At 43.2% G+C, this 26602-nt stretch overlaps 1 protein-coding gene across 3 annotated transcripts in view; it reads left to right on the top strand.

The window, feature by feature from the left end:
* Window positions 1-26602, top strand: part of zgc:172282 (leucine-rich repeat and fibronectin type III domain-containing protein 1-like protein) — a 122158-nt gene that overhangs the window by 85159 nt on the left and 10397 nt on the right. For 2 of the 3 annotated variants that reach the window (XM_061216159.1, XM_061216160.1), the window contains 3 exons: window positions 18034-18674; window positions 20248-20360; window positions 20766-21086. In XM_061216159.1, coding sequence (XP_061072143.1) covers window positions 18034-18674; window positions 20248-20315 — 709 coding nt within the window. In that variant the 3' untranslated portion in view covers window positions 20316-20360; window positions 20766-21086. The remainder of the gene's footprint in view (window positions 1-18033; window positions 18675-20247; window positions 20361-20765; window positions 21087-26602) is intronic. The other variant, XM_061216161.1, reaches the window with a different exon arrangement.

Genomic DNA, 26602 nt, shown 5'->3' with positions numbered 1-26602 from the left:
ATGAGTGTGGGGGGACCTCGCCTCTCTGCATTTTGGAAATCCACAGACCGCACCAATCAAAAATCCAAAAGCTCCATAAATTAATCGAGGGTGGAACTGCGTTTATGTCGTTACAAATGTATAAATGCGCTGAAGCTATTTCATGAAACTGTGGTGATATGTTAGGCCCTGTCTACGACAGTCAATGCACGTCATTTCAGGTCATTTTAATCATGACATCAGCAATTTCCCATTAACACGGCAATTGGCAAGCAGGGACTTACAGCGCCCTTTTGCAGCTCACATGCTAGCCACCTGCTAACCATTTCCAGAAGAGCTGCTCATCTCCTGCTTTTCTCATTGAAGTGACACACTCTGACTATGCCACTTGCAGGGTAAGTGATCGCTTCTGAAAGAGTCAGTCAGAGAGCAATGCATTACCGAAATGCTTAGCGGCCTCATTTCCCCAGGCTACGACCATGGCTCATATTTTACGTTATAACTTACAAATTACAAGCTGTAGCTTTATAGCTTTAGAAGGAAAAAAAAAAGGCGCCAGATGATAGCAATTTAATGTCATTTCCATGGCGTCAATACAGTAATTGGTTTTTCATGCAAAAAAAGAAAAGAAAAAGGCATGCCGGGTAAGCTGTCGAGCTGGCCCTTTCCATTTCATGATGTTATGTCAATTGGAGAGCTACCAATTAAACACATGCATATTTTTCGTGTTTTTAAGCTTTTCATATCATCCTTGAGTTTTTGATATACTGTTTGTATTTCTGATTTGATTGAAGTAAAGCAATTTCAGTTCTGGTAGAAGTTTGCATATTTTAGGGTCTGACAGATGATATGACGGATGTTTTTTTTGAATAATTATCAGATAACATTGCTAAAAATTAGGGTTGACCACAGAGGTGGGAGGGGAAATCGGGTTCTGGAATTTTCTAAAAAAACCTACGTCAGTGCTCTTTGTGAACGCCTTGACATTGTGACCGGTTTTGAGTAAACAACGAGCGACATGTTCCTCCTCCTGTCCTGTCACTCCGATGCCCGCCGTTCCACGGCGCAGGCCGGACGCCTGTCAGATAAGATCTGTGCTCCCTCTCCCTCCATCTTGTCCGAAGCGTCCCATCAGTGTCTCCCGAAAGCTCAGAATCAATTTTTAATTATGTGAGTCGACATTTTCCTCCCTCTTCTCCGACGGCTGGAGAATTAATTAAGCCGAAGTGTGGGGAGACTGCAGACGGGCCTCTCGTCGGTGATGTGAATTCGAACGGACAAAAGGTGCTGCTGAAAAGGTACAGAATACTCGACGGGAAAAGTATATTAAATGTAATTCATCAACAACTATTTGTGTTTCCTTATCCCGCCTGCTGGGCATGTATTTCATAGGCCTACTGTATTTGAAGAGCTTGAAATGATGATGTTGTGATGATCAGTTGTTTTCCAAGTAAAGCTTATGCAAGCAAATTCACAGAAATTGCTCAATTAGTCTAGACATCCATGATTTTAAAACAAAGCACATTAAGAAAAAAATATGTACAGTTATTTGGATCGGTATACTTTCGGTTTTGTTAACCGAGCATGAAAAACAGCACAGACGTTTTTCATGAGCAGATATAAAATGATGGCTGAGTTCTCAACAATCAAGAATTGAATGAAAAAAGACTATTTTCTTGGGCTGTTTGAAAATAGGCTTGGTGTACCTCTCACCTAAGCGCATTTCTAAGCCCGGTTTAACAACCGCAGATAACGGGGTATTCACTTTAATGCGTTAAGGTGTTTGGAGCAAGCTTCTCCTGAACCACTTAAACTCGCAGTGCTTCTCGTAATCAGGGGATTCTAAGAGACCACTGGGTCCGCGGTGTTTGTCTCAGTATATCAAACGTATCGATCCCGTGGATGATTTATAAAGGCCCTATACTTCCACTGAGGGGCCAGCTGATTGCTGCTGCCTGGCCCATGATGCACCACTGGAGTATGGCAAAACGGTGCCTCTCTCTCTCTCCCTTTCTTTCTCCCTGAGCTCATTCCAATCCCTTATTTTTCTCAGACTTTTTCTTTTCACTGCTCCTGACCCGGAAATCAATCGAGAAGAAGTATTTTTGGGAAAAAGTCTGACATATAAATGATCGACCTGTGGATCCACCTCTCCCCATCTGTCTCATCTGTAACTGATGTGACTGACATTTGAAGGCCAAAGGACATTTCATTTGCCTCATTTCTTCATTTATCGCTCTCTTTCTAGCCTATCCCAATGAATAGAGCTAGGAGTAGAAAAAAGCAAGAAAAATGGATAAAAATAGTCTTTTTTTCCCTCTCTCTGTGTCTCTCTCTCTCTCTCTCTCTCTCTAATAATTCAGCAATATTGCAGGACTATTTTATACCCTGTCTTCCGAACAGAATCACAGAAGAGTGCTAGCACCAGACATATGACGACGCCTAATTTTTACAACTCCATATGGCCGTTTCTTCTCCCTCATTAAGGCGCTGGTTCTCCTTCTACACCTCTCTAACAGAGCACAGAACTGGACCAATTACCATTCCTGCTAAGGGGTAATGAGCTGCTCGTTCTGGTTAAATGACACTAACGATTCCTTCTACCGTTAACCGTGGAGGGTCGAACGAATAATCTTGCTCCCTAAGACTCCAGGGAGCATCAGAAGATGTCATGAGAAGCAGAAAGGGTAGTTTGCTTGGTCACCACCGCCAGCCCTGCTGCTGGAAAGAAGAAGAAAAGGCATGAGAAATTTGAGCCTGAAATTTTAATCATGATTAAGAGGGGAAAAAGTCAGTTGCTTCAGTTGGATTACGCACATTTGGGCAATTTTCATCCCCATTAGAGTCCCTGTCTTCAAAATTAAACCGGTGCAGCCACCCATAGCTATTCCCTTTTGAAAATTAAGTTTCCCTCCATTATCGCACATTACGCATTTAAAAATCAATTTTAATATCAAATATTTCAGCAGCCTGCATGGTAGGAGGCAGAGGGAGCTGCGGTCGGCCTATGACAGCCCGGATTCACAGAGGAGACTGAGTTACTCAGTCACACGGGGGACGATGTGCCCTTCACCTTAAAATGGAGAAGGATGGTTTAGTTCGCACAGAGATTAACACACAGATTCACAAAGCATTATGGGGCCGCAGTCATACGAGCGATTACTTATCCGGCGTTACGTTACCAGGCTGATCAATGCGCTCACAGATGCTACTGGAAACCTGGCAGGAACAGAGTGGCGCGTCGTGACTGGCTGTCGGCAGCGAGGTCACGTGACTGTCTGTGAACCAATGCCCGGAGCCTCAGCTGACGAGGACGTGGGGAGACGCACAAGCGATTTTGAGGCACCAGTACTCAAGAAAATGGAGTCATGGAATCTGCTGATAATGGTTTGGAGCACAGCCACAGAGACAGTTCAACGCTTATTGCAGCGATGCTAATGCGCATATGATTTGAATGTAAGCGATGAGCTCTAAATATCTCATCTGTATGACTTTTATGTGGGTGAAATTCATTTTGGATGGTTTCTATAATGATTTTATGGCAACGATGATGTCAATTTGAAAATACAATAAAAAGTTGATGGGGGGAAAAATAGAGAAATTTGAAAGAGGCGTGACGGGAGCTTTGTTCTGCGACCGGTGCGTGGGACCGGCGACATCGTTCTGAAATTCCTCTCATCAGCCCCCCCCCCCCCCCCCCCACCGTTCTCTTGATCATCCTCCTCACGATCTCTCCAGGCTCCAGGCGGCTGGGAGCCGTTCTGTTCTCACAATCAGAAAGCTGTCTGTCTCGGCCTAGCGGACAGCTGCTTCAGGGATTGGAATTAGCAGCAGCGAGGTTGTTTCCCCTCTTCAAATTTGAGTCGAGGTGAAGGGAGTGGGGGAGCGATCCGAATGTGCCAAAATCAGTCAACGAGAATCTGACTCCTGGCCCTAGACTGCCAGCCCCCCCGCCCACCCCCTCTCATGCGTCACTCTCCCACCCACTCACGCGTGTGAACGCTGAAGCAATACGCGGACAGACCGACGTACGGTATTTTCGCGGGGACAGTGTAATTACTTAGCAATCAGGCGGGCCGCTTCTCTCCCGCCTGCTGGGCGGTGGCTTAATTCCGGTAACAATCAGCCGCCGAATTCCTGCCTGCGACGCGTTATTAGGTAAAAGCTCGAGGCTCAAACCGCCATTTACCTACAGGAGACGGGTCCCTGCGTTTTCAGCAGGGGATCCCATTATCCCTCCTTTCTTACGTTACAGTCATGTTTTATGTCTTCCAGTGTAAACATCAGGCTCTGTTGTATGGAAAAAGGAGTGAAAGCGTCCGGGTGTTTAACGTAGAGGGTTGCGGAGCGGATGATATTCCCGTCGACCCAAAATGTTCTTCGCTGGCCTGGTCATTTCCAGCTGGTCATATTTGGATTTGACACCAGGGTAGACCTTTTCTTTCTCCTGGATCCCCAACGCACACAAAAAGGAGGTTGTTGAAAAATTTGTCAGTTCTAATATATTGTTTTGTTTTTTTCTTTCTTTCTTCCTTCGAGATGACATCCTTTCCTCTCCTTTCACACAAGCAGTGGCAAAACCTTTTTTTAAAGTGCCAGTTTTGTTGCACTCCAGAAATACTGATGCTTACATTATGCAGGGCTATTAAGGAGAAAGGGCATTTCTGTCATGGCTTTCAAACATTATCTTGTGGCACTGGGCATCTCCAGACACAAGGCTTTTCTTAACAAGCTAGCCCATGGTTAGTCTTTTAAAAGTAGTTTGTGATCTACCTCACTAGCTAGCTGTCAGGCTGATATGGGATATTTCTCATTACACATGACATGCAATCTCATTAGCAAGATAGTAATATGCAAATACCTTGTTGACAGCAGACAACAGGCTTCTCCTTAAGATTTGACTGAAGAAATGCATTTCAGATGTTGAAATGGAAAACAAGAACGCTAACTAGATTTACTTTCTTTTAAATCATTCATCATTATGCGTGCTAGCTATGAAAACAAAACCTTTGGTTGAGAGAACTCAATTCAATCAAGAATTGTATGCTGCGTGTACCGACAGTTTGTTGGTAAGCTATGTGGAACAAGTGATGCAAGATATGTAGTCTCAGAGAGGACGCATTGGACAAGTTGTATATAAAGCTTGCTTTAGAAAAGTGTAAAATAAATACATTGCCTCTAACTTTAATATGCAAAATTGCCAATACACTTTACAGTGCACTACTCTTAAGATTATGAATTATTTGAGAGGTTAAGAGATTCATAAACAATCTGCTCAGTGGTGGGCTCATGTTATTTGAAGTAGAGTAGGCATTGTACATGGGTATAGCATGTTGTCAGAGATCTGTGCTGATACCTTGATGGAGAGCAGGTTGATGTTAGCATTAAGGCTTGATCAATTTAATTTCCTGTCTTTTGAGGCTTTCTTTAAATGCAAACATTTCACTTAAAACAAAGTTTTTTTTATTTAATTAGGTATCTATGAGACTTTTTGTTTACTGTTTGGTATTCTGCTTCTGTAGCCCATCCACTTCAAGGTTCGATTTGGTGGGTGTTCAGTGATTCTCTTCTGCAATTGAGTTACCGACACCGTCCTATCAGTCTGACCATTCTCCTCTGACCTCTCCTCTCATTAACAAGGTGTTTTCACCTACAGAACTGCCGTTCACTGGATGCTTTTAGTTTTTTTGCACCATCGCCAATCATTTCCTGGTCTAAGATCACATGTGTTCCCCATTCAGTTGTTTGGTCTTGACAACACCTAAACCTCTTGACCATGTTTGTTTTTATGGTGTACAGATCTACCTAATAAAGTGCTCAGTGACAGTGTCATGCTTTGTACATCAACAGATTATCACTGTTGAATCAGAGTTTGTATGAGTCCAGTAAGGGGCCACATGTTTGATTTGAAAGTTCTCTATCTTAGTGTGGCACTATACTTGGCTGGGTTTTACAGAACCTGTAACTACAGATGGACTGAGAAGGCCACGTTTTGCACGTGATCTTGTGCGCACACGTGCTGCAGTGTCGTCGGTCCTCCATCTGCCTGTCTGCGATGACAGACGGAGAAATAATTGACGTGTGGGAATTGGGAGCCTGAGAACCACACGGAAATGTTGGCAAAAATATAACTTCTTTTTTTTCTTTTTCTGGGTTTTCATCATTTCTTTGGTAGAAAATAATAATGATAAATTCTGGGGGCTAACTGAGCTGTCTCCAGTCATAAAGCATGATCATCTGAAAGGATTTGGAATGCTGAGTGCATTTTCTATGTCCCCTGGGCAGAACACAGATTTATAGATTGGACAGTTAACAGGAAGAGGCAAACTGAAATCGGGATCATCGAACCTGTTTAACAGACGATGCTGGGTATGGTTTTCAAACCTGGGTCAAATATATATATTTCTTTTTATTCAAATACCTTTCTGTGCTTGAATAATCTTGCCTGGTGTAACTGACTCAACCAAGAGGACTGGGATTTGAATTGAATTGAATTCAGTTTTATTTGTATTATGGAGCAATCCATGAGCTCAGGGCAAGGAAAACCCCAGGAAAAAAAGAACCAACCTTTTGCATTTTTGAGAACATTTCATAGGCTCTAATACACCAGATAACTGTGGAAAAGTATTTGAATCCCAAACGTATTCAACCCAAGCCTGCTGGTTTATGGCACAGTCCAAGTAGATGATGGGTAGGCCTGTCTGTGATCGAATGGCATTATAAATGTGCTGATGGGATTCCTGCCCGCTATAGGTGGTGTTAAATCGAGTGCGACGCAGGGATATACTACCAGGGGTGGACAAGAACTTGTCAGCCAGACAAACTGGTTGTAGATTGAAAGCTGGGTGGCCCACAACCTCAAGTAGTTCTTTTTAAAAATATCCTTATGAACAAATAACATACAAAAAAATGCACTGACAAACCCACATAGATAAGAGGTTATTCTGAACAATGGATATATGTTCTGGATGGTGAACTTGATGAAAGGATTTGTGGGAGAAGGAGAAGGTTATGGGTGAATATGAGTCAGTGGAAGGAAACCGTTGGCAGAAGAGAATGTTATGAAGCAGAGCCTCATGGGGAATTGATTACATCCTTTGCTGGCTAGCGAACCGGCTTCCGTTACACGTGATGAGCAACCAGGGAAAAATAGCCACGTTCTCAAGCATCATGAAAGTACTTTTTTATGTATTAAAGCGAATGACTAGCAACGGGTGACATTATGCGTTTCTCAGTTACGCCGTTTGACCGTGTGCCGTCTTTATATAGTCTGTGGCCTGCACTGTGGGGCTATTTCCTTTCAACGCCTTGAAAAGCCTTCCTCAAGGGCACAATGGAAGTCTCCCGTGGGGGATTTCAACCAGAGCACCCCACGTGACCCGGACGCCGCTCCGCACCGCTCCGCACCGCTCCTCACTCCGAGATCAGAGGGACTAAGCTGCTTACGCGGGCCTGTGATTCAGCATTACTGCTATATCCCTGATGTAGCGCACTTCCAATTAGCTTCAGAGGAGACAGCGGGGGGAGGGGGGGGGGGGGGGGGGGTGGCTGGGGAAACCAAGCCAAGCCAAGCCTGCCCTGACCGAAGAGAAACACTCGAGGTAAACAGCGGAATGCTCCGGAAAGCGCTGACGCGAGGCGGGCCTTCCCCCCGCCGTGACCTTGGCTGCTCCCTTTTCGCGAAACCCGTCCTGCTCATGCGCCGTGGCGTCGACCGGGCTGCTCGCCCTCGCCGCTTTGCTCCTGCACTTCCCCGCTTAGCCCCGGGGCTGCTCCGCCCCACCTCTGAATGAATGATTAATGATGATTCCCTCTCAGTCGTGTCCGTCCGTTCAGCCGACACGGCGATGCGGTAACAGGCCAGTCCGACGCCACCCCTCTGAAGAGCTGGCCGGAGCCTCGTGACAGACAGCCAAGAGCGCCTGGCCTAGAACAGAGGTTTTCAAACGTGTCCATGGAAATATTTCAGGACCCCAGGTTACCTGTCTGCCTGTCAACATCGTGACTCCATCGCCAACGTAGTTACACGGGCTTCGTCCCTTAACCCCATAACATTGATATTAAAATGTTGCCTTTGTAGTTACTTCCAACTGCTTACAATGCAAAAATGGCATATGGTCAAGCTGGCATAGGCAGATTTTACAGCAGGGCTGTATTGAAGTTTGAAATGAACGTGAGGAGGGGGAGCGTAGCATGGACATACCCAGGAAACATGGCAGGGCCGTCTTCCGGAATGAAAATGGTATCGTAACTCATAATTCACCGCATTTCAGTAATGTCATTAATCAACCTCAAGGTAATGCTAAGTTGCATGACATGCAATTATTGTTTTAATGCGAAAGCACAATGCTCACTACACAGGATGTCCAAACTCAGAAACATGAAACAGAGCAGGAAAACGACTGCAGACAAGGGCACAAACAAGTTTCACTCTGCCTGGAACCTTCTCCGGAAAGCCCCTCACTGAGACCTTGATGAAAAGCGGTCACAAAGCATTATAGAGCTTTGCACACCTGTACTCTCCAGGGGAAACTTCGTTACCTTCCAATGACACTTGTCCACAAAGCCCTTTTTAGCAGCCAGGTCAGGTACTAGAGAGACTACAACCCAGATAATTGTGTGAATATATAAGCCCCACGAACAAACCATTGTCTGTTCCAGACTCATCTCTGCTCCCAGAAAAGAGATGGATTGAATTGCACTGTGTCTCAGTTCTCTGGAATCGCTAGAATTTCATCAGGCTAGATTAGTAAGCCGTGGCCGCAACGTCCAAGCACAGAGGGAAGCACAAATCCACTCTGGCAACCCTGCCCCCAAACAGAGATTCAGCAGGCACCTCAAGGGGAGGTTTCAGGTGGAAATTCTGTGGGCTTGCAGTTAGCCATACCACTTCAGGAGGGACACATAATTGGTATTTTTGCAATGAATTTTTTTACTTTAGAAACACAAATGCCAGACTGCTGGTGCATAGAACAATGCCATGGGGAGAATTATTTTTAAAAACCAGACACCATCTAAGGCTTGGAGCCAGGGGAAATTTGCCTAATTACCAAGCACACTGCCAACATGCACTGATATCTGTGGAATATATTGGGTGAAAGGGATCAAGGCATATTAAAGGTCACCTCAAAAAAAAGAAAAGAAATCTGTACTTATGAGTCATAATGTCAAATGGGCCGGGGATATTGTCTGCAGCTATCCTCTATTAATACTGGAATGGTTATGTGATGTGCATAAGAACTTAATACATTATTTCATCAAATAATTAAAGGAGTGGTATTTATGATGAATATAATTCTTTTTAAAAGGAAGGGGGCACTTGATTTGCAGGCTGAACACCCTTATAAATCTTGCACGCGAATACTTGTCATTAAAAGACTCGCGGCTCTTGTGGATTTGGAGGTTTCAGCGATGTGGGAAATTATTTTTCCAGTTGATTGCTGAGCTGATGATTTCATCAAAGCCTGCAAACAGTGGCATCATTACGTACATTAACAAATGGGGGGAAAAAAATCTATTGTATTTTTTATTCAAAAGAGACACTTGCGTCGAGCAGCACTTGTATGTAATGCACACATTCGTCACGCACACACACAGTAAAAGGACTTGCTCTCCTTACAGTCCACATGGCTGTTGCGGAGAGCGAGGGATTGGTTTAATTTATTCGCTGGACCTGGTGAACGGTCATGATTTTGAGCCTGGTCAGGACACCGGGAGTTTCTGCCCTTTCTCTTAGCTACGCGGTCGTTAATTACCTCACGGTAACACGTGGCTTAACTTGGTGTCTGGAGCAGGCAAGGTGGGACTGGTAGCCACAATCAATGAAGGTACCTCTGCCCATAACCCGGGATTATAACATCATTAATATTTACATTAGGAAAACTTCATACTTGGATTGAACAGTTTGGACTTCAGTGCAGTCAGTGAGAAACCGGTGCATTCAACCAAATATTTTTGCTGAATTCTTCTTAGTTTCATCTACATAAAGTATTCAATTCAGATCTGCATCAAAATATGAATACATGTGTTTTTAGAGCTCAGAATTAACATACTAGCAATTTGTTGGGCTTCAACTCATGCTAAATTTGTGCTAATGTGCCTATGTCTATAGCATTGTTTTCCAAAGCTTTTAGGCTTTTATGTATTTACATGAATTTGTATGCATGCAGCAAAGAAAAAGTCCTACTTCAAAGACTCCAATACACTTTTCCAAGAATAAAAAACAGTCCCACACAGTGAGTGTGCCTTTCAGTCGGTTGCTGATTAGGTCTGATCAAACTCTTCTGAAAGGCAACTACTGCCTTCAGTCACAATGGTTGCAGGATGGACTTTGTAGCATGAGAGTTTGGCAATATAATGGTCGTTAGTGGTCTGTTTTTTCGGCCTTAGAATGGCTGCCTTCCCTTTCATCAGATTGGGACTGTTTGAACCCATATCATGCGCCATGCATACTATATTGTAAACACATTTCATGAAGGCAGCAATAATATGCACCATTAATGATCGGAGAAATCCACTGAACATACAGTATATGCAAGGCTCATCATTGTTGGTTTTAACTGATTCTGGAAAGAAAAAGTGATGTGATTAACCCACTGAGCTCAAGACTGATGATCCCCAGTAAAGGGAAGCAAACACACTCTAATTGCTTCTCCAGAGGTGGCTCTAAATATGCTAGGAAGTGTACACATGCTAACTCATGTCACTAAACTATATGGTCCTGAAAAAGGCTTTAAAAAGCTTCAAAACAACGCAGCATGAGCAAGGTTCATTGATATTTATAATGCTGACCACGGTGTTGATGGGCTGCTGATGAAATAATGTTGTCTAGCCTGCAAACATAGACAAACCTGAAATATCACATTTAGGAATGCCTCATGAGATTTGGCTTTGCCATGGTTCCATGCTAAGTGGGATATTAGGTTTGAAGGAATATTTTGGCCTGTTCTCTGAAAATGTATGAGCAACTCACCTCACAATGCATTTTAATGTGCTTATCTATTTGGAGCGTGAAATTGATTTTATGTTTCTTGTTGAAAAAATAAGATTCAAGAAGTATTTGGAGCGAGCGAGTAAATTCATCTTGGGGAATGTGTTTACTCGTGCAGTGGTCTACGGAAAGCCGCTGGGGTCATTTATGGCTACAAGCCTGAAATGCCTTAATTCACATCTCTGGTCAGAAATGAGATATTTCATTCTGAATAATCTTCTAAACCAAAGTCAAATGTTCTCGATCCTGGCCGGGTCTCCTGAAGTAGTTGCGGCCAAATTACAACGTAGATAATCTTTGAGTGTGCAGCTGTTTCTCCTGTGAACCCTGCTGTCAGGATTATTACGAGAATACAGCTGGGAATGCTGTGATTGCTTGTTGTTTATATGAGCTAACGGCACTCAAATGAGGCTTTCATCAGTTCTGTTTTAGATTAGTTAAGCTTTTTAGAATGGCTAGATGATAATGGCCCTGTTCCTGCGATGAACATCTTAAATAATCCTGTATAACAAAAGAAAACTTTCTGAGCTGGTGACACATCGCATTAGTCAAATTACAGAGTGCCTCCTGGGTTGCATGTTCTGCTAAAACCTCTGTTAGCATAGATCCGCCCAGGTGGGAGAAGCCTCTGTTTCTTCACGCTAGCTGCACACACGCAGTCGTACAATGCAAATGACTTTCCTCAGCACACACATCACAGGACAGGGGCATGTTCAGAGCTCTCCTGAAATGATGTAAGCTCTTCCAGCGATGAAAGAGGATTATAAAATATGACTAGGCATTCCAAGTTCTGAGTAGATATGCAACGACAGAAAATTGGTTCAAGCCAATTACAACCAAGTGAAGCCTTTTCCCTGACCACAAAAGACGCAGATGCCTGATTCAGATTTGCGTGTCATGTTCATGGCTAACTGGGAAATGTTACGCGAAAACAGGCTTAGCTCACCAGGCTATATATATATGTTGTGTTGATTTCAGAAATTGTTACTTGTGCAGTTTGTCTATATTGTAGACATTGATAACATTCTGAGATTACCTCGGCATGGTCCGTTCACATGAGTTTGGCGCACTGGTAAATCCTATGTGTGGCTTCACGCATATACTAAATGCTGCCACTTGGTTGGGCTTCAGTTCCTGTCTAATTTGCCTGAGTGAATAATTCACTTTGCTTCGCACAATTACAGCTGCGTTTGATTACAGGTCATTTAATTTCAGATGACTACCATGGGGACCTTTCAGAAGCCCAGAACATTTTACTCCATTTTATTCAACCTTTACAATTGTAGTTTTTGTCTCACTTGATATCCCGTGCCTTATTTTACATAGCAAACTATGTAAGTTCTCAATTTGATGGAATTATTCATTGAGACGGCTAATCGTTTCAGTGGCTTGTCCTTTTAAGGCAGAATCGGCGTCGGAAAGTTGCGTTTGTTCCTGAAATGGGATGGGATGGCCTCACAAACACGACGGATTAAAAAGCTGCAGAGAAAGTAGCGCAAGCAAAAGACTGTTTCACAGCTGTGCAAACAAAGGCGTCTGTCACCGTGCTGTGATAAATGTGCAAGTGTGGATGCTTTCTATTCCAGTCAGGAGAAACACAGGGATTCTCTTTGTCCCGGTCTCATTATGTCAAGGGGAGCTGTGATTCACACTTAAATACGTCCTCGCGGTTGTTGGAAAATCTAGGTTCAGGAAGTAACAGTCCTCCTCCTTATTTTGGTACCATCACCTGAATTTGCTAATTAGCACAATTCCTAAGCCTAATTAGTGGAACTAATTTTTGAAATCATCTGGCTGAAGTTCAGTCATGAAAACATGAGAAGACATGACAAGATTTTTACTTTCTGACCCCTGAGCCAGTGGTCTCCGACCTACAGGGTGTGCTGGTTTTTGTTTTCACCTTAACATCAGCACCCTGTTGAGACCCAGGTTACCTGTCTCTTCTCGGTAAAGCTCATGAGAGTTGCTGGAGAACGGGCATGTAAAACTGGAGAGAGCTCTAGGACCTAAAATAATCACAGAAAATGGGTACAATACAGGAAGAGGAAGTAAAAAGCGTGTTCCTTTTCTGCACTGGTGCCAGTTTACTCGCTTCCTCCTCTTCTGAAACCACTCGTGGCATTCCTCCCAGGACGACGCGGCACCCAGACCGTATTAACCTTCCTCCCGCAGCACTCCTGGGAAGAGAAGAGTCAGAAGCAATACCCGTACCCAATTCACACACACATCTCATTTATTATCACCCCACCTGCTCAAGATGCTTAAGATGTTATTTTATCAAAATAAAAATGGACAATAAAGCAAAAGACTATCCGGTTGGCCAGAAGTCAGCACCCATATGCAAAAGTATTGTGAAACCTGTATACTGTATGTTGATTTGTATGTTTTACAAGAAGAAACATAGCGTAAACATATTTATTTTTATATGATTATGGCCCAATTTATATATAGTGACGTATTAGACATATATATTTTTTATGATCAAGAGAAAATGTGTGTTATGTTAAAAAAACTACTGAATTCATGCAATAACTATGTATAGCAGTTCTATAAATGTATTTTAAAAATATTTTCTGTGTATAACACCTGGGGTTTAGAAGAATAAACAGGCTGAGGGAAGTCAAATGAACAAACTTGAAAGAGGCTTTCCAGTAGACTGACACCCCAGCATCTCCGTATTTGAATGGGATTAGGGATTTATTATGAAGGCACGGATTTAGCACTTTGGCAATTGTTTTATTTTAAAAACTCCTTTACACCTTCTCCAATTAAACTCCTACGCTTAATTAAGGCGATAAAGCAAAGCCCCCCTCAACATAATACATACCATCACGATATACTGTAGTGAGGGTGGAACAGCACAGACGTAGTAAGAAACAGTGGGGAGGTAAGGCGATTTTTTTTGCGCAGTCCATATTTTGTGTTTCTCTTCCTTAATGTTTTCTCACGGTTCTCCCACACGGAGGGAGGAATCAGCAGAGCAGCCTATTGGGACTAATTATAACAAAGATGCTTTTCACAGCATGGCAACAGCACATAACCCATGAAATGAGAAAGAAAGTACTCAAAGTGTATTGTCTGATACAGGGAAAAATAAGATTAGGACGGTTTGTTTTTAAATAAATTGGTTATTCGGCTGACGCTTTTTATCCAAAGCAACTTGCAGTTGATTGGACTAAGCAGGGGACAATCCCCACTGGAGCAATGCGGGGTTAAGGGCTTTGCTCAAGGTCATTGGTGCATAGCAAGGGCGGATTCGCTTCTGGATTTTGTGCCAAAATCTGCTCTTAATTAATTAGCTAAATAATGTCTAGATCAGACATTTGTATATGCACCAGCTGCAGTCTGCTAGTGTATCCTAAAGATTGTACTCTGCTCAAGTACAGGACAGGAGTGAAACAACATCATTTAAAAAATAAATAAATTAAGGTAATTGGTTGGAACAAAAACCAGCACACAGAGTTGTATGCCCCTCCTCAAGTGCCAAACAGCTGCACATATCTTATCGTGGCTACAGAGTGGTTTGAACGACCAACTTTCCAGGTCTCAGTCAAGCACCTTAGCCACTAGGCTACATGCTGCCCACAGAGTTAAATGTGCTAATGAAACCCCCAGCATTTTCACAGCATTGAGTGCAGATATGAAAGGTCAGTATTGTAGCGAGTCTTTAATTTTCAGTACTTGTGGTATAACTTCCAAAAAACACGCAATTGCACCTGTCAAAAAAAGCTGCTTAGTGAAGTAATCCTGCATAAGATTATTAATTGTAATGATGCTTGGATGTCTCATTGGCGGTGAAAAAGGAAATCCCTCGCAAGCAGAAGCATGATATTAATGTTAAAATACCCTTTTAATGTGCGAGTAAACCTTTAAGATTATGGAGCAGAGGTTACATAATCGGTTTGAGATTTACAGGGATGAGACGTTGCTCTTTACCCCCAGTGATCTTTAGTACAGTGTCAGGTAAACAGGTTCTGTGTGCTCCAGGCTGTGTGGTATCTTGAGTTAGGATGCTTGCTTGAGTTCAGTGTCTTGTAGGTGACATTTTAATTTAGATTTTTCCCCTCAAAATCTTAATTATTGAAAATGAATTACACATTTTAATTGAAAAATCATTAGATCACTGCTGCTTTACACTGCTTACTTCATGCCACAATGATTACTACTACCATTACTAATTACTACAATTTATAGACAGTAGCGAAAGACATGTACAAACGTACCCAATTTCAAAATAATTGCATTAATAATATGGCTTATGCAAAGACAACACTACAATTTAGCTCTTATTGAGCAACAATGGATTTGATACCTACATCAGTATTTATATTATAATCAGACTGACTGGGGTGGTATCTCAACATCCATTTTGTTATGTTACTTGTCATCCGACTAATGTTGAGACTAGTATTCAACAGAGCTGTCATCTGAAATAATACGAGCATGAATCAACATGAAAAGAATGCTACGCTGAAAACCACACATGCTATTGTCTCGTTCTCTCCACCATACAAGTGGCTTCACGGCATGGCAAACACTTGTGATGCTGTTGAATAGTTTCGAATAAGCATACCGCACACAGTGAAAACAGTATTTTTCCAACACTTCTTATTAAGTTGGCATTATTGTGTCCAGTATGAAAACTAAAATAAACCAAATCAATGTTTGTGCTATCTGATCTCAAATTATATGTCTGTACTTTTTAAAGATCTGTAGACCGTACTTATTATTTTAAAGGAGAATAACAGTACGTAATACCATAGCCATTTACTCCTGATTAATCACACTGCAATTAAGTGGACAGATTTTATTATTTTTTTTACATACTTTGTTAGGAATTTCCCTCTTGTTGTCCTAATAAAAGCACACACTCATCTTACTCCCACATCTACTGCTGACTTAATTTATGAATATAAAAGTCCATCTAACTAGAAAAGCATGATAAAACTGCCCACATCAAGTTAATGAAATCATAATGGCATTTTGATTTAATGAACTTAACAATGACTAACATGAATCAAAACGCCAAATTTGACATTTTCCAGAAACATGATTCAGGGGTTTTCACCTTTCAATGAAGAGGGTTGACAAAGTAAAGTGGAAAAAAGAAGAAAAGAAAGAAAAACAGTAACTGTTGTTCAATCGAACCCTCCCACCGCATCATTAGATGCGCAATCTAACAAAAGTCCTGGTAGGATTGCCGCTTCGATTTCATGGCTGCAGTGCAGCTGCTGTTCTTCAAGGACACCATTGGTCGTCACCGCGGGAAAGAATGTGCCTACTGAGTGGTGAGCACCCACTTAACGTCGAGTACAGAGTCTGCTATTCGTCATAGGGAGCGTATGTACCCAAGCGGGTTTTTTTTTTAAGCTGCTGGTTTTTTTTTTTTTTTTTATCCTCCTATTTCCTGCACTCCCTTTAAGACTTTAGAGTTGAGAATTTAAAACCAGTTCCAAATGTACGTGCTGTACCTTCCCACCGATGACTCAGTGCGGGTCGAGCTCTTTCACAATTGTGAGTGGGACTAAAGCGCAACGTGCGATGAGATTATGGACGAGCAACATGACTGCAACAAAACAACACAGCTACGGCGTACAGTCAATGGCGTTCGACATAACGTGAAGCCTACTGCAGCAAAAATGAATTTGAGCTATTTTGGAACTTACAATGTTGATGCAGCCTTGCAGAAACTGGGTGAAAGGTTTCATTAACAAAAAAAAGGGCACTGCCTTAATTATGTGGCTTTCAGAAGCTCTGAATCTTGGCCAAAATGTGTTGGGCTTCATTTTCTTTTCTGACATCAGAAGAAGACATCTGAGAGGATTGCTAACTTCAGCGGTCTAATTAACTTCCCCTAGAGTTATTTTGCTCCATTTCCTTTCTCTCATTTGCTTGCAGCTTTACCCACCAATCTTCTTCCTATTGGGACTGGCAAGCGTGCATCTCCACAAGCCATGCAGAAGCCAGACCTGGGTCAACTATGTATTTGTTTGGGATTCAAATACTCATCTGTGCTTTACTGGGCTTGTCTGGTGTGTTGGAACTGTTGAAACACTCTCAAAACATGCAATCCCCTCATTCTGGTCCTATTGCCAGGCTCAGTGGCATCAGGCAAGATCAATAGAGCGCAGAAAAGTATTTGAATCCAAAACAGATATGTAATTCACCCAGGTCTGGCGGTAACAGTGTGCAATGAGCACTGAAATGGATATTTCCTCACGGACAACAACTAGTGGCGTATGGTCATCTGCCTCCTAAAGTTTTGTTTTGTTTATGACTTAAAGATTGGTCCATGTCATCGCTGGGGGATTCTTATCTATAGAGTCCATTCTGTGCTGGTAATCAGCGCATTATACAGTGGGGTGCAAAAATGTTGGCACCCCCGGTTTAATGTGTATTACAATTAATCTGTATGTGATCGACAGAACTCTAAATCATACAATATTATTTTGAAACTATAAAAAATGTAAAGAAAAATTAATCTTGCTTTAAGATTTTAGGAAATGTGTCATGTTTAACATTGTACCATTTAGATTCAGGTTCACTGTGCACTTGAATATTAATTGTAAAAGGCTTTTTGACCAGGGGTGCCCATATTTTTGCAGACAACTTTATTAACAGAAACACTTGTTGAAATGGCCCAGCTTACATTGTGCTAGGCCCGGGCTATGAGATCTGATCTCAAAAGGGCTGCTGTGTATGCCTGTTTTTGGTTAGCCCAGTGCGAAGACATGTAATTCTACTTATCAAAGTGATAGATAGAAGACCACAATTACTTCATTAGTTGAATCATAGTGCTGAACTGAAACAAAAGCCTTCATGCATGCCTTTTTCGGATAAGATCTGACACCCCTGTACTAGCCCTGCTGAAAAAAACAGCTCAAGCTAGGTTTTGAAACCAGCTGATAGCTGGTTAACCAGTTCAGCCAGCTCCATGCTCAACATGGTTTGACCAGCTCAAGCAATGTTTGGAAAATGTTCCATTTTAAAATGACTTCTTCTCTTTTTCAGTTGACAAAGAGAGCACCTGACAGTTTCTTGCTTTCCCCCCCTCACTTTTGCAGGATGATCCCATCCACCAGCCAGGACTTCCTGGTGAAGGACCTGGTTTCAGGCCGGGAGTACGACCTGTGCGTGCTGGCGGTCTACGACGACGGCATCACCTCCCTCACCGCCACGCGGCAGGTGGGCTGCGTGCAGTTTGTGACGGAGACCGAGTACAGCCAGTGCCAGTCCCTCCACAGCCAGTTCCTGGGTGGCACCATGATCATCATCATCGGTGGCATCATCGTGGCGTCCGTGCTGGTCTTCATCATTATCCTCATGATCCGCTACAAGGTCTACAGCCACCAGGGCAGCGGGGAAGGCGGCAAGGCCATCGCTAACGTGCGCTCCCAGACCAATGGCGGCCAGGGCGGGCAGGTGGCCCGGTCCTCCTCCAAGGGGGCGGAGGGCCAGGAGGAGCAGATACTCACGTGCTCCGGGGTGGGCGGTGGGGGGGTCAGCGTCACGGGAGGGGCGGCCCCCGCCTCCTCTCTGAAGGAGTCCAACACCATGACCTTGGTGGTGGACTGCGAAAAGGTTCAGATGACCGGGGAGGACATTCTGTCTCCCACACAGAGGCGGCAGTCCAGGACTTGCATAGAGCTAAAAAGACGACCGTCGCTAACCGCCAAAGAGGCGAAGAGCGGGGAAGCGATCGGTGGTAAGTGCGCCGGGTTCCTATTCGCCTTGTTTGTACAGCAAGATACACGCGATGACGTTCAGAGTTCTAGGTGGATAGCATTGAAATGTGCATTTCTGGTGGGACAACAGAACATTGAAGTCTAGGATAAAATACTTAAGACATCATTGTTGCACACCTGGGTCAAATACGTTTTGGATTCAAATATTTTTCTCTGCTTGACTAATCTTGCCTGGTACAGTTGGGCCAACCAAGTGGACCATAAACCAGGGTTTGCACTTTTTGAGAGCATTTCATAGGTTCCAATACACCAGACAAGCTCAGTAAAGGATAGAGGTTTTTGAATCCAAAATATTTACATATTTCCCCTAGGCCTGCATTGTTCTATAATGCAATCATTCAAGATAATTCAAGTCTTGGGCAGGGGTTTTCTGGAGACTCCAGTTTTGGAGGGCCGCAGTGCCTGCTGGTATTTGCCTGCTGGTTTCCTTTCAGTCCGCAACTAATTTGGTTTTGAGGACGAGGCGTGTGGATTATTTTGCCAATCAATGCCTTAAGTGAATCAGTGGTGCTGAAACACACTGAAGACCAGCAGCCATTCTGGCTCCCTGGCAGCTGAGATCTAGAGCAGAGCTCTTCAGCTGAAGCCCCCAGCAGGGTCAATTAGGGTGTCCTTGTCTCTGATATCCAGCTTTTAATGAGAAGTGAGGAGGAAGAAATGGACAAGCGTTTTTAATCTTGTAATAAGACTTGAGTTTTTTTTTCCAAGTAGAAAATATTAGCGGGTTTTAAGTTACTGTTCGCTTGACAAGTGAAATTCTCACCCCATTGGCAAATGTTGAAATGAGTCAAATGTTTACCAAAAAAGTTATAGAAATAAGATTTATATAAGACTTTTTGCAGTGCAGTGCAGTTCTGTATTCACCCACAACATTTTCTTCTCAGCTGTGCTCTCTTCTTCTAAATTAATAAATAACAAGGGATGACGGACCGTCCTTCTCTTATGCAAACAAAAATGGTTCCGTGATTTTAATTAGAAAAGATGCCCATTATGCCAATTAGTCATTGGTGACCCAGACTTCCCGACCTTGCCTGAGAGGGAATCCTGTTCAGGGGTGAGCAACTCTAGTTTCGCGTTCCGCAAACACATCTCTCAAAGCGGGCACCCGCCGCTGTCCCTAAGGGAGCGGTCTCTGGATCCAATTAAGCCTATTAACGAATGCAAATGAAGTCGGGCGCATGGGTTCAGCCTTGCAGAAGGCTTCGGAGGGTAGCTGCGGGACCTTGAAATTCCTTTCCCCGGTCATGGACGGAGTTGTTTTTTTTTTTTCTCCCTGCGCTGCCTCGCACTTATGTTTCAATCGATAGAGGTCTGAAAATTAAATACCTCCCCGGCCGCCTCCCGCAACAGAAAGTGCATTCATTCTGGTCACGTAGAACTCCGGCGAAACGCATCAGAGTGCCCTCGCCCGTGTCCGGGCTGAACGCGGTGGCCCCCCGAACCGGACTCCTGAGGAGGAAGCCGGGCGGGGGCTCCGGGCTCGTCGGGTAAGAGCGCCTGCTCATTTTTCATGTCCGTTTCCGTCTCTCCTAGACACGCAAGCTGCTCAGGTCGGGGAAGACAAGAAGATCCATCGCGACTGGAGCGATTTTAAAATTTGATGACTCCCTCCGCCGCTCCCGGAGAAGCACCTGTCGCTCTGAAGAGTAATGGCACCTTTCCTCCGTCCCACTCCATTCATTCTTACGCTTTGTAAAAAAAGAAAAAAAAAGAAAAAGGGTTTTCTGGTACTGTCAGATATTCTAGCTCAAAAAACCTGTAGCTATTCAACCGTCAAAGCCTCCAGCGCAGCACGCAGGGCCTCTCTATTTTTGTAATTGAACTGCGCTCTCGTTCATAGGTGAAGTTGCGCTAAAGCGGCCTCCCACAGAAGTGGAGACGTACGCTTCCGCTTAACATCTTATGAGAATGACAGCGGTTATATTCGAATCAGCTTTAGACACATCAGGGACATCGATGTATAACTGTTTCTTTTCCCCCCTTTTCCTATCGGGATTATAGTTGCTGAGATGATCGACCGGTCTTGTTTTGTCTCTCTTCTTGTTTTCCAGAACATTCCAGGCCGCTGGAATCATGGAGGTGACAAGTTGGGACCGTTTTTACCCTTTCCCACTGGACCACCCCAACACCACCAGTTTTTTTGCTTATACCCGAGAATACTCCCACACTGTCCCTCCTTGACGACCCTGAGGACTTTCGCTTGGCAACCGGACTCTTTGACACTTGCGCCCCCCCTTCACCTCCGGCTTTGGAGCATAAACACGTTTTTCTATACCTGTGGCTCAGACTGTCTGTGTGTCTGTCGACTGCACCAACCGCACCGGGTGCCGCGCTTGGCTGCCCTGACCCCGGGAGGAAGAGAAATGCAGAAGGTAAGGCTGAGCGTTGCGGGGGAGGACGGGGAGATGGACGGTTACATAAGAGAGGTGGTTACGTAAAGATGCGCGTGTTGCAGAGACGTGTAGAGACCGGGGTGCGAGGCTTCAAAAACACCATGTCCTTTCTTATTCTGTGGTGGTGACCTTACCTCATTGTGATAGCAGCATTTTCTAAATGAAAAAGGAGATGGAAAATGGCAACGCTCCCAAAATCACAGTCCTCCAGGGCGGAGAACTGCTGGATTTCCACCCTGACTTTGCCTGGGAGTCAGGCGTGATAGCAGTCTGGCCAATCAGCAGCACTGCTTGTTCACTTAACTACCTGGGAGGAATGAAAGCCAGGGCTGGATTTGGATTTGAGTTTATTTTGGTTTATTTTTAATCAAGATAAACTGTGTTTGGGTCTCCCCTCCACAAAGCGTGGTTGAACCTTTTGTAGCATAATCATATTTTGCACTGATATCCTTTATGAAAATGATGGTTATTCTGCAAAAAAGAATATTTTTGTCAGCTTTTTTCAGTCCTCAGCCTAGCTCAACACATTTTATCTGCATCAGTCAGTGAAGCAGGGGTATGCATCCTTCAGTAAAGAACCGAACCAGTGGAGCTAACCCTTGTGAAACCCCAGCAGCTGTTTTGAAAAGCATTTTGACTGATTTCCCTTTGAAGAAACCATCGCTACCAGCCTTCGTGCCTGAGCAAACAGACTTGCGCTAATTAAAGGCCAAGGCTGCTCTTTAAGAAGTCAAATTTAGCAAGCGATGAGCCGTGTTGGGTCCAAAGTTAATTGAGGCCTTGAGCAGTCAGGGAGGAAGAGGTGAGCTCTGGGGTGTCTGGTGTCAGGAGCGCTAAACACATCTCCTACCCAGTGCAGAAACAAGCACCTGGTATTGTGCTTCGCTCTCTCTCCATTTTTGTCTTGCAGTTTTGTTGGGTTTACAAATACGGTTTAAGTCAATGAGCTATCCGCGCAAGTAAACAAAAGCGAATGCACCTGTATTTCAACGGTGTAATTGAAGCGTAGCGTGCAAACTGACCTCACCAAAGCAAATTATAGCCTATTGCTTTCCCGGTTCAAGATAACTATTCACGGAAATGAATATATTTCAATGGCATAATTGAAGTCGTACAAATTACGGCCTTCTGCCGCATCCGTCGCTTTGTACGGCCGGTTTCCATGCCATCACTTCACATCAAATTACAGCATATGGCCCACACAAAATATGTTCATGACAAGGTGCATTAACTTCAAAATAACACTTTTCCGATTCTGCGTTAAGCCAGGTTCGCTCGAAAGGGGTTTCGTCGGGTGTAACCTCGAGGTGCTCCGACAATTTGTACAACAAGGTGATTACAAGGTGATGGAGCGCGATTGCACATAGACGATGTTTCACTCGACAGGCGAGGCTATTAAATATCATCGCTACGAAACGGCGTCGTGAATAATATATCGTCGGGGCCGCGTTTTTTCCTGCCGCGGATATGATTTATGCCGCCCTTTTTGGCAGATTTAAGGGAAAAGGGAGCGAGAGGGGTTCGGTGGAAGCGGAGGGGCGGTGGGAGAGGTAGAAACGGCGGAATATTAAAGGACACGGTGTGCGAGGAGAGTCGAGATGAGGCGTACGGCAGAGCACAAAGCCACCCGTAACATCGCTCCTCTTTCAATACCCAGTGGCTTGACCTTGGGGGGAAAAGCGAAGGTACAGCCCGTAGAACATTTCTCCTCCCGTTCATTTGTTCAGAAGCGCTGCCCGGACACAAAAGAAATATGGCCTTGATTTTGAGAAACGGCGATGATTGAAAGCAGGGCCCATCGGCGCGCGTTCACACCCGCCCGCGCGTGGGCGTTTGTGGACGTCGATGCCGTTTATAGTCACGGAGCCGCGCTGCCCACCACTCCCGCCTCGCCGGACGGGAAAACCCACCAATCACCAGCCGGCCCGCGGAATCGCGCTATCGATCACCGATACGGATCCCTTTTCTGAGGAATGAGCCGAATTAAAAGTTAAAGTGAGTAACAGAGTCAAGATGGATGGTGTGTTTATTTTTTTACTTCTACTGCACGGCCCAAACCCGCTGCATCGATTTCGATGTGTATTTCTTCAAGTAACAACCTCAATTTGTACTCCAGTTTGGATTTTTAAAGCAAAGCACCTTTCCCTTCCCAAAAGCATTAATCTCTGTTGGAGACATATTTTTTTAATTAGTATTCATTCATCACTACAGGGCCGGCGAGAAACACATCCTTATAATTCCTGGATGTATTTTTTGTTTTATTAATTTTTTTTCAATGTTAACCTCTTACCGGCCTTGTTTATATGGGAGAAAGCCTTGATACTAATTAACCTCTCTTAGTCCAGGCTTGTTATGAGGGTAATAACAACATGACAAAAGGGTTTGTCATAACACCAGTATACATCGCGTGTACCACTTGAATTAATTACCCACAGAAAATGGTGGATTTGATATTGCAGGAATTACCATTCTTTAATAGAAATAATAACACTCATCTCACATAGAAAAGGCGCCCTATCACTGCAATGGGATTCTAGCCAAGTTTCTCAAATTACACACATGTATTATATACAAAAAGAGAAAGAACAAACAGCAACCTAAACTCATTATAGAATTTTAATAATTAGTTTTGAATTTCATTAGCTGTTCTTGTAACTGTTTTTACGGCTTCACAGGAAGGAGAAAAATCTCAACATCTCAACATCACACCAAGCTTCTCATCCGAAATATTGAATGTTAGTCAAGGATTGGATTCAGAGTCCCCTGAGACCAGTACAGGGGAATGTATTGCTCTGTGTGATTGTCCCCCTGACCCCCAAAGACTCTTAAAACCCACAGCACTTATTCATCTGGATTCATGCCTCATTTACCAAGGACAAACAGGGTTATTACTCATAATCATATCTTTGACAAGTTCAATCTGGCTATCACTGAATTGTGCACTCCGTTTGACGAAAACTACTGACACAGTACTGAAATTGGTTTTGGGAAAAATGTAAATTGAATCAGGCCATTCCGGATATTGGCGAGGAGTTTGCCGATGGCTACACGGGTCTTGAATTGAAACCATTTCTGTGTATTAAAGACCAGTTCCCTTAATTCGTCCTCTCTCATACTCTAAATATTTGTCCCTGATGTCAAATGTGATATTATCACAGGGAAGACATCTTGCCAACAACAATGCGAAAAAGAATGTGGAACTTAATCTAGTTCCCACAAAATCCCAACAGTACATAACTCTAACTTCATGACAAATAACACACAAATATTACGCACACCGTTATTTATTCAACGTAAAATAAGTCGTTATGCAGAAGCCAGGTGTGATAAAGTAAGTATCCTCTTATTGCTTCAATATCAGTTTAGAAGGTAATCAAAATGAGGTGCTGCAAGCCAAGTGCACACAATTCGCTGATCGTCAGGAAACCCTACTGCCTGTATATAAAAGCAGTTACTTTCACATTCAGTTTAGTCAAAATGGCACCTGAATGAACCACAAGTCTTCTGGAGCACTGCCCTCTGGACAGTTGACACCGGCGTGTTGTTTGGCCAAATGTACAACATTACATTCCATTACAGTCATTTAGCAGACGCTCTTATCCAGAGCAACGTACAATAAAGTGCAAATCAGAAACAGGGACAAGTGTGTTGAAGACCCTAGAGGAAAGTACAAGAGTGATCAAACAGATAAAACTTGAACCATGGAAAAATAAATAAACTTTTCAAGTAGCATGCCACGGTTGGCAGCTAGAATACCCTGAATACAAAAATACAACACCGTGTTTGGCAAAAAAACAAATACTAAATATTACCTTAACAACCGTCAAACACGGTGTTGAGGGGTAAAATAAAATCCAGGGGCTTTTTCACAGCCAGAGGACCTTGATGAAACACAATAACTGAATCTACTGCGGTTTCCTCGCTAAACATATTCCATCTGCCACAAACTACCTTTTCGTCTGACCGACAGCTGGATGGATCATGCAATGGGACAACAAGCTTAAGCACACCAGTACATCAACTGGATAGCTGAAAAGAGAAAGATTCCTAGTTTTGGAATGCCCAAATCAAGGCCTCGAACCCAAATGAAATGTTGTGGTTCAGTAAGAGAACTGTGGATGAGTTCATCAATTAACAGTCCTGTAAGGATCCAATTTATTATTATTATTATTATTATTATTATTATTATTATTATTTCAGGTTATTGCAATAAGATATATAATCATGCAGTGTGCTTATTTTTTCACATAAGTCTTCGGCTTATTTTTGGTCAAATAAATTATGACAAATTAAAATCTGTCGTGTGTGTTATTTGTCATGGTTGTGTCCTCTTCAACACACACTGCCCTGTTATAAAATAGACAGGGTATATGCTGTCCATGGTCCTGCAGCTCTGTGCATGCGGTAGATGCTGTCCATGGTACTGCCGCTCTGATATGAGTGGTGTAGATGCTGTCTGTGTTCTAATATAACAATACACTTTATAAATTAAGTACGGGCCTTTATGAATTAATTAATAATAATTATGAGAACAACAACAATTGTCATGGTACCTGTCAGTAGATCTGCATGCACAATGCTGCAGGTGCTAAGCATATAATAAAGAAAACAAAACGGTTGCAAAACAAAACAAAAGGGGGAGTTGGGGGTGTGGTGGCCTGCTTCCTGTTTATGTACACCCCAGAAAGGCATTGGCTTGAGCCTGCGGTCTCCAGGAATGAATCAGGAATACTCAGTGTTATTTTACAGTCATAATCATATAACTATTTTACCTTGTCATTATGACTCGCAAAATAATGCTCATGAATTCATAATTCATTAATGAATTCCAAAGTCTATACACATCTTTCACATTTTCTTATGTATGTGGTGTGCAGTTGTATTCATTGATTCACAGGCAGCACTGTGTTCAAGGGGTGTGGAACTGCGTTTTATCCATTGATAAAACTCCAGCCTCAAAAACAAATGCATATTTACACAGAGGTTTACTTCAAAGAACGAGAAAATTATAAAATGGCCTTTATGGATTTTCCGTTTTAAAAGCCTTTTCATCAAATATTTCACTCCAGAACTGGGGATAGCATTTCTACTTGAGGGCCAGGTGCCCTGCATGACTAATTTAAACTGAAACATAAAATCTCAAATTCCGCCTTTTGTAACAGCAGGTGTCTGTTCTGAAAGCTCTTTGTTTTGATGAGGAAGAAAAACAGCCATTTTAAAGGCTTTAGTGGGCTCTAACCGGCAATAAACCCTCCAACAAAACTGGCAATCTGCACCTTTCATTTTCCGCAGATTGTCTTGTTGTTACTTCTTTAAAAAAGCAAACAGATACGCATAATATAAATATCTAAAATGATTTAATTAAAACATTGTAACTAAGGTTTAGCTCCTTGGCTGATTAAGTAGTCTCGTTGTGCTAAGTTGGTGTTCGTCATTTTTGCAGTGCATGACTGGGACCCTCAAGGTCCTCGGTTCGATCCCCGCTGTAGCCACAA

Source organism: Conger conger, chromosome 13 (genome assembly GCF_963514075.1).
Source record: "Conger conger chromosome 13, fConCon1.1, whole genome shotgun sequence".
NCBI classification, from domain to species: Eukaryota; Metazoa; Chordata; class Actinopteri; order Anguilliformes; family Congridae; genus Conger; species Conger conger.
The sequence above is the reverse complement of the archived record's forward strand: the minus strand, read 5'-3'. Positions and strand labels throughout refer to the sequence as shown.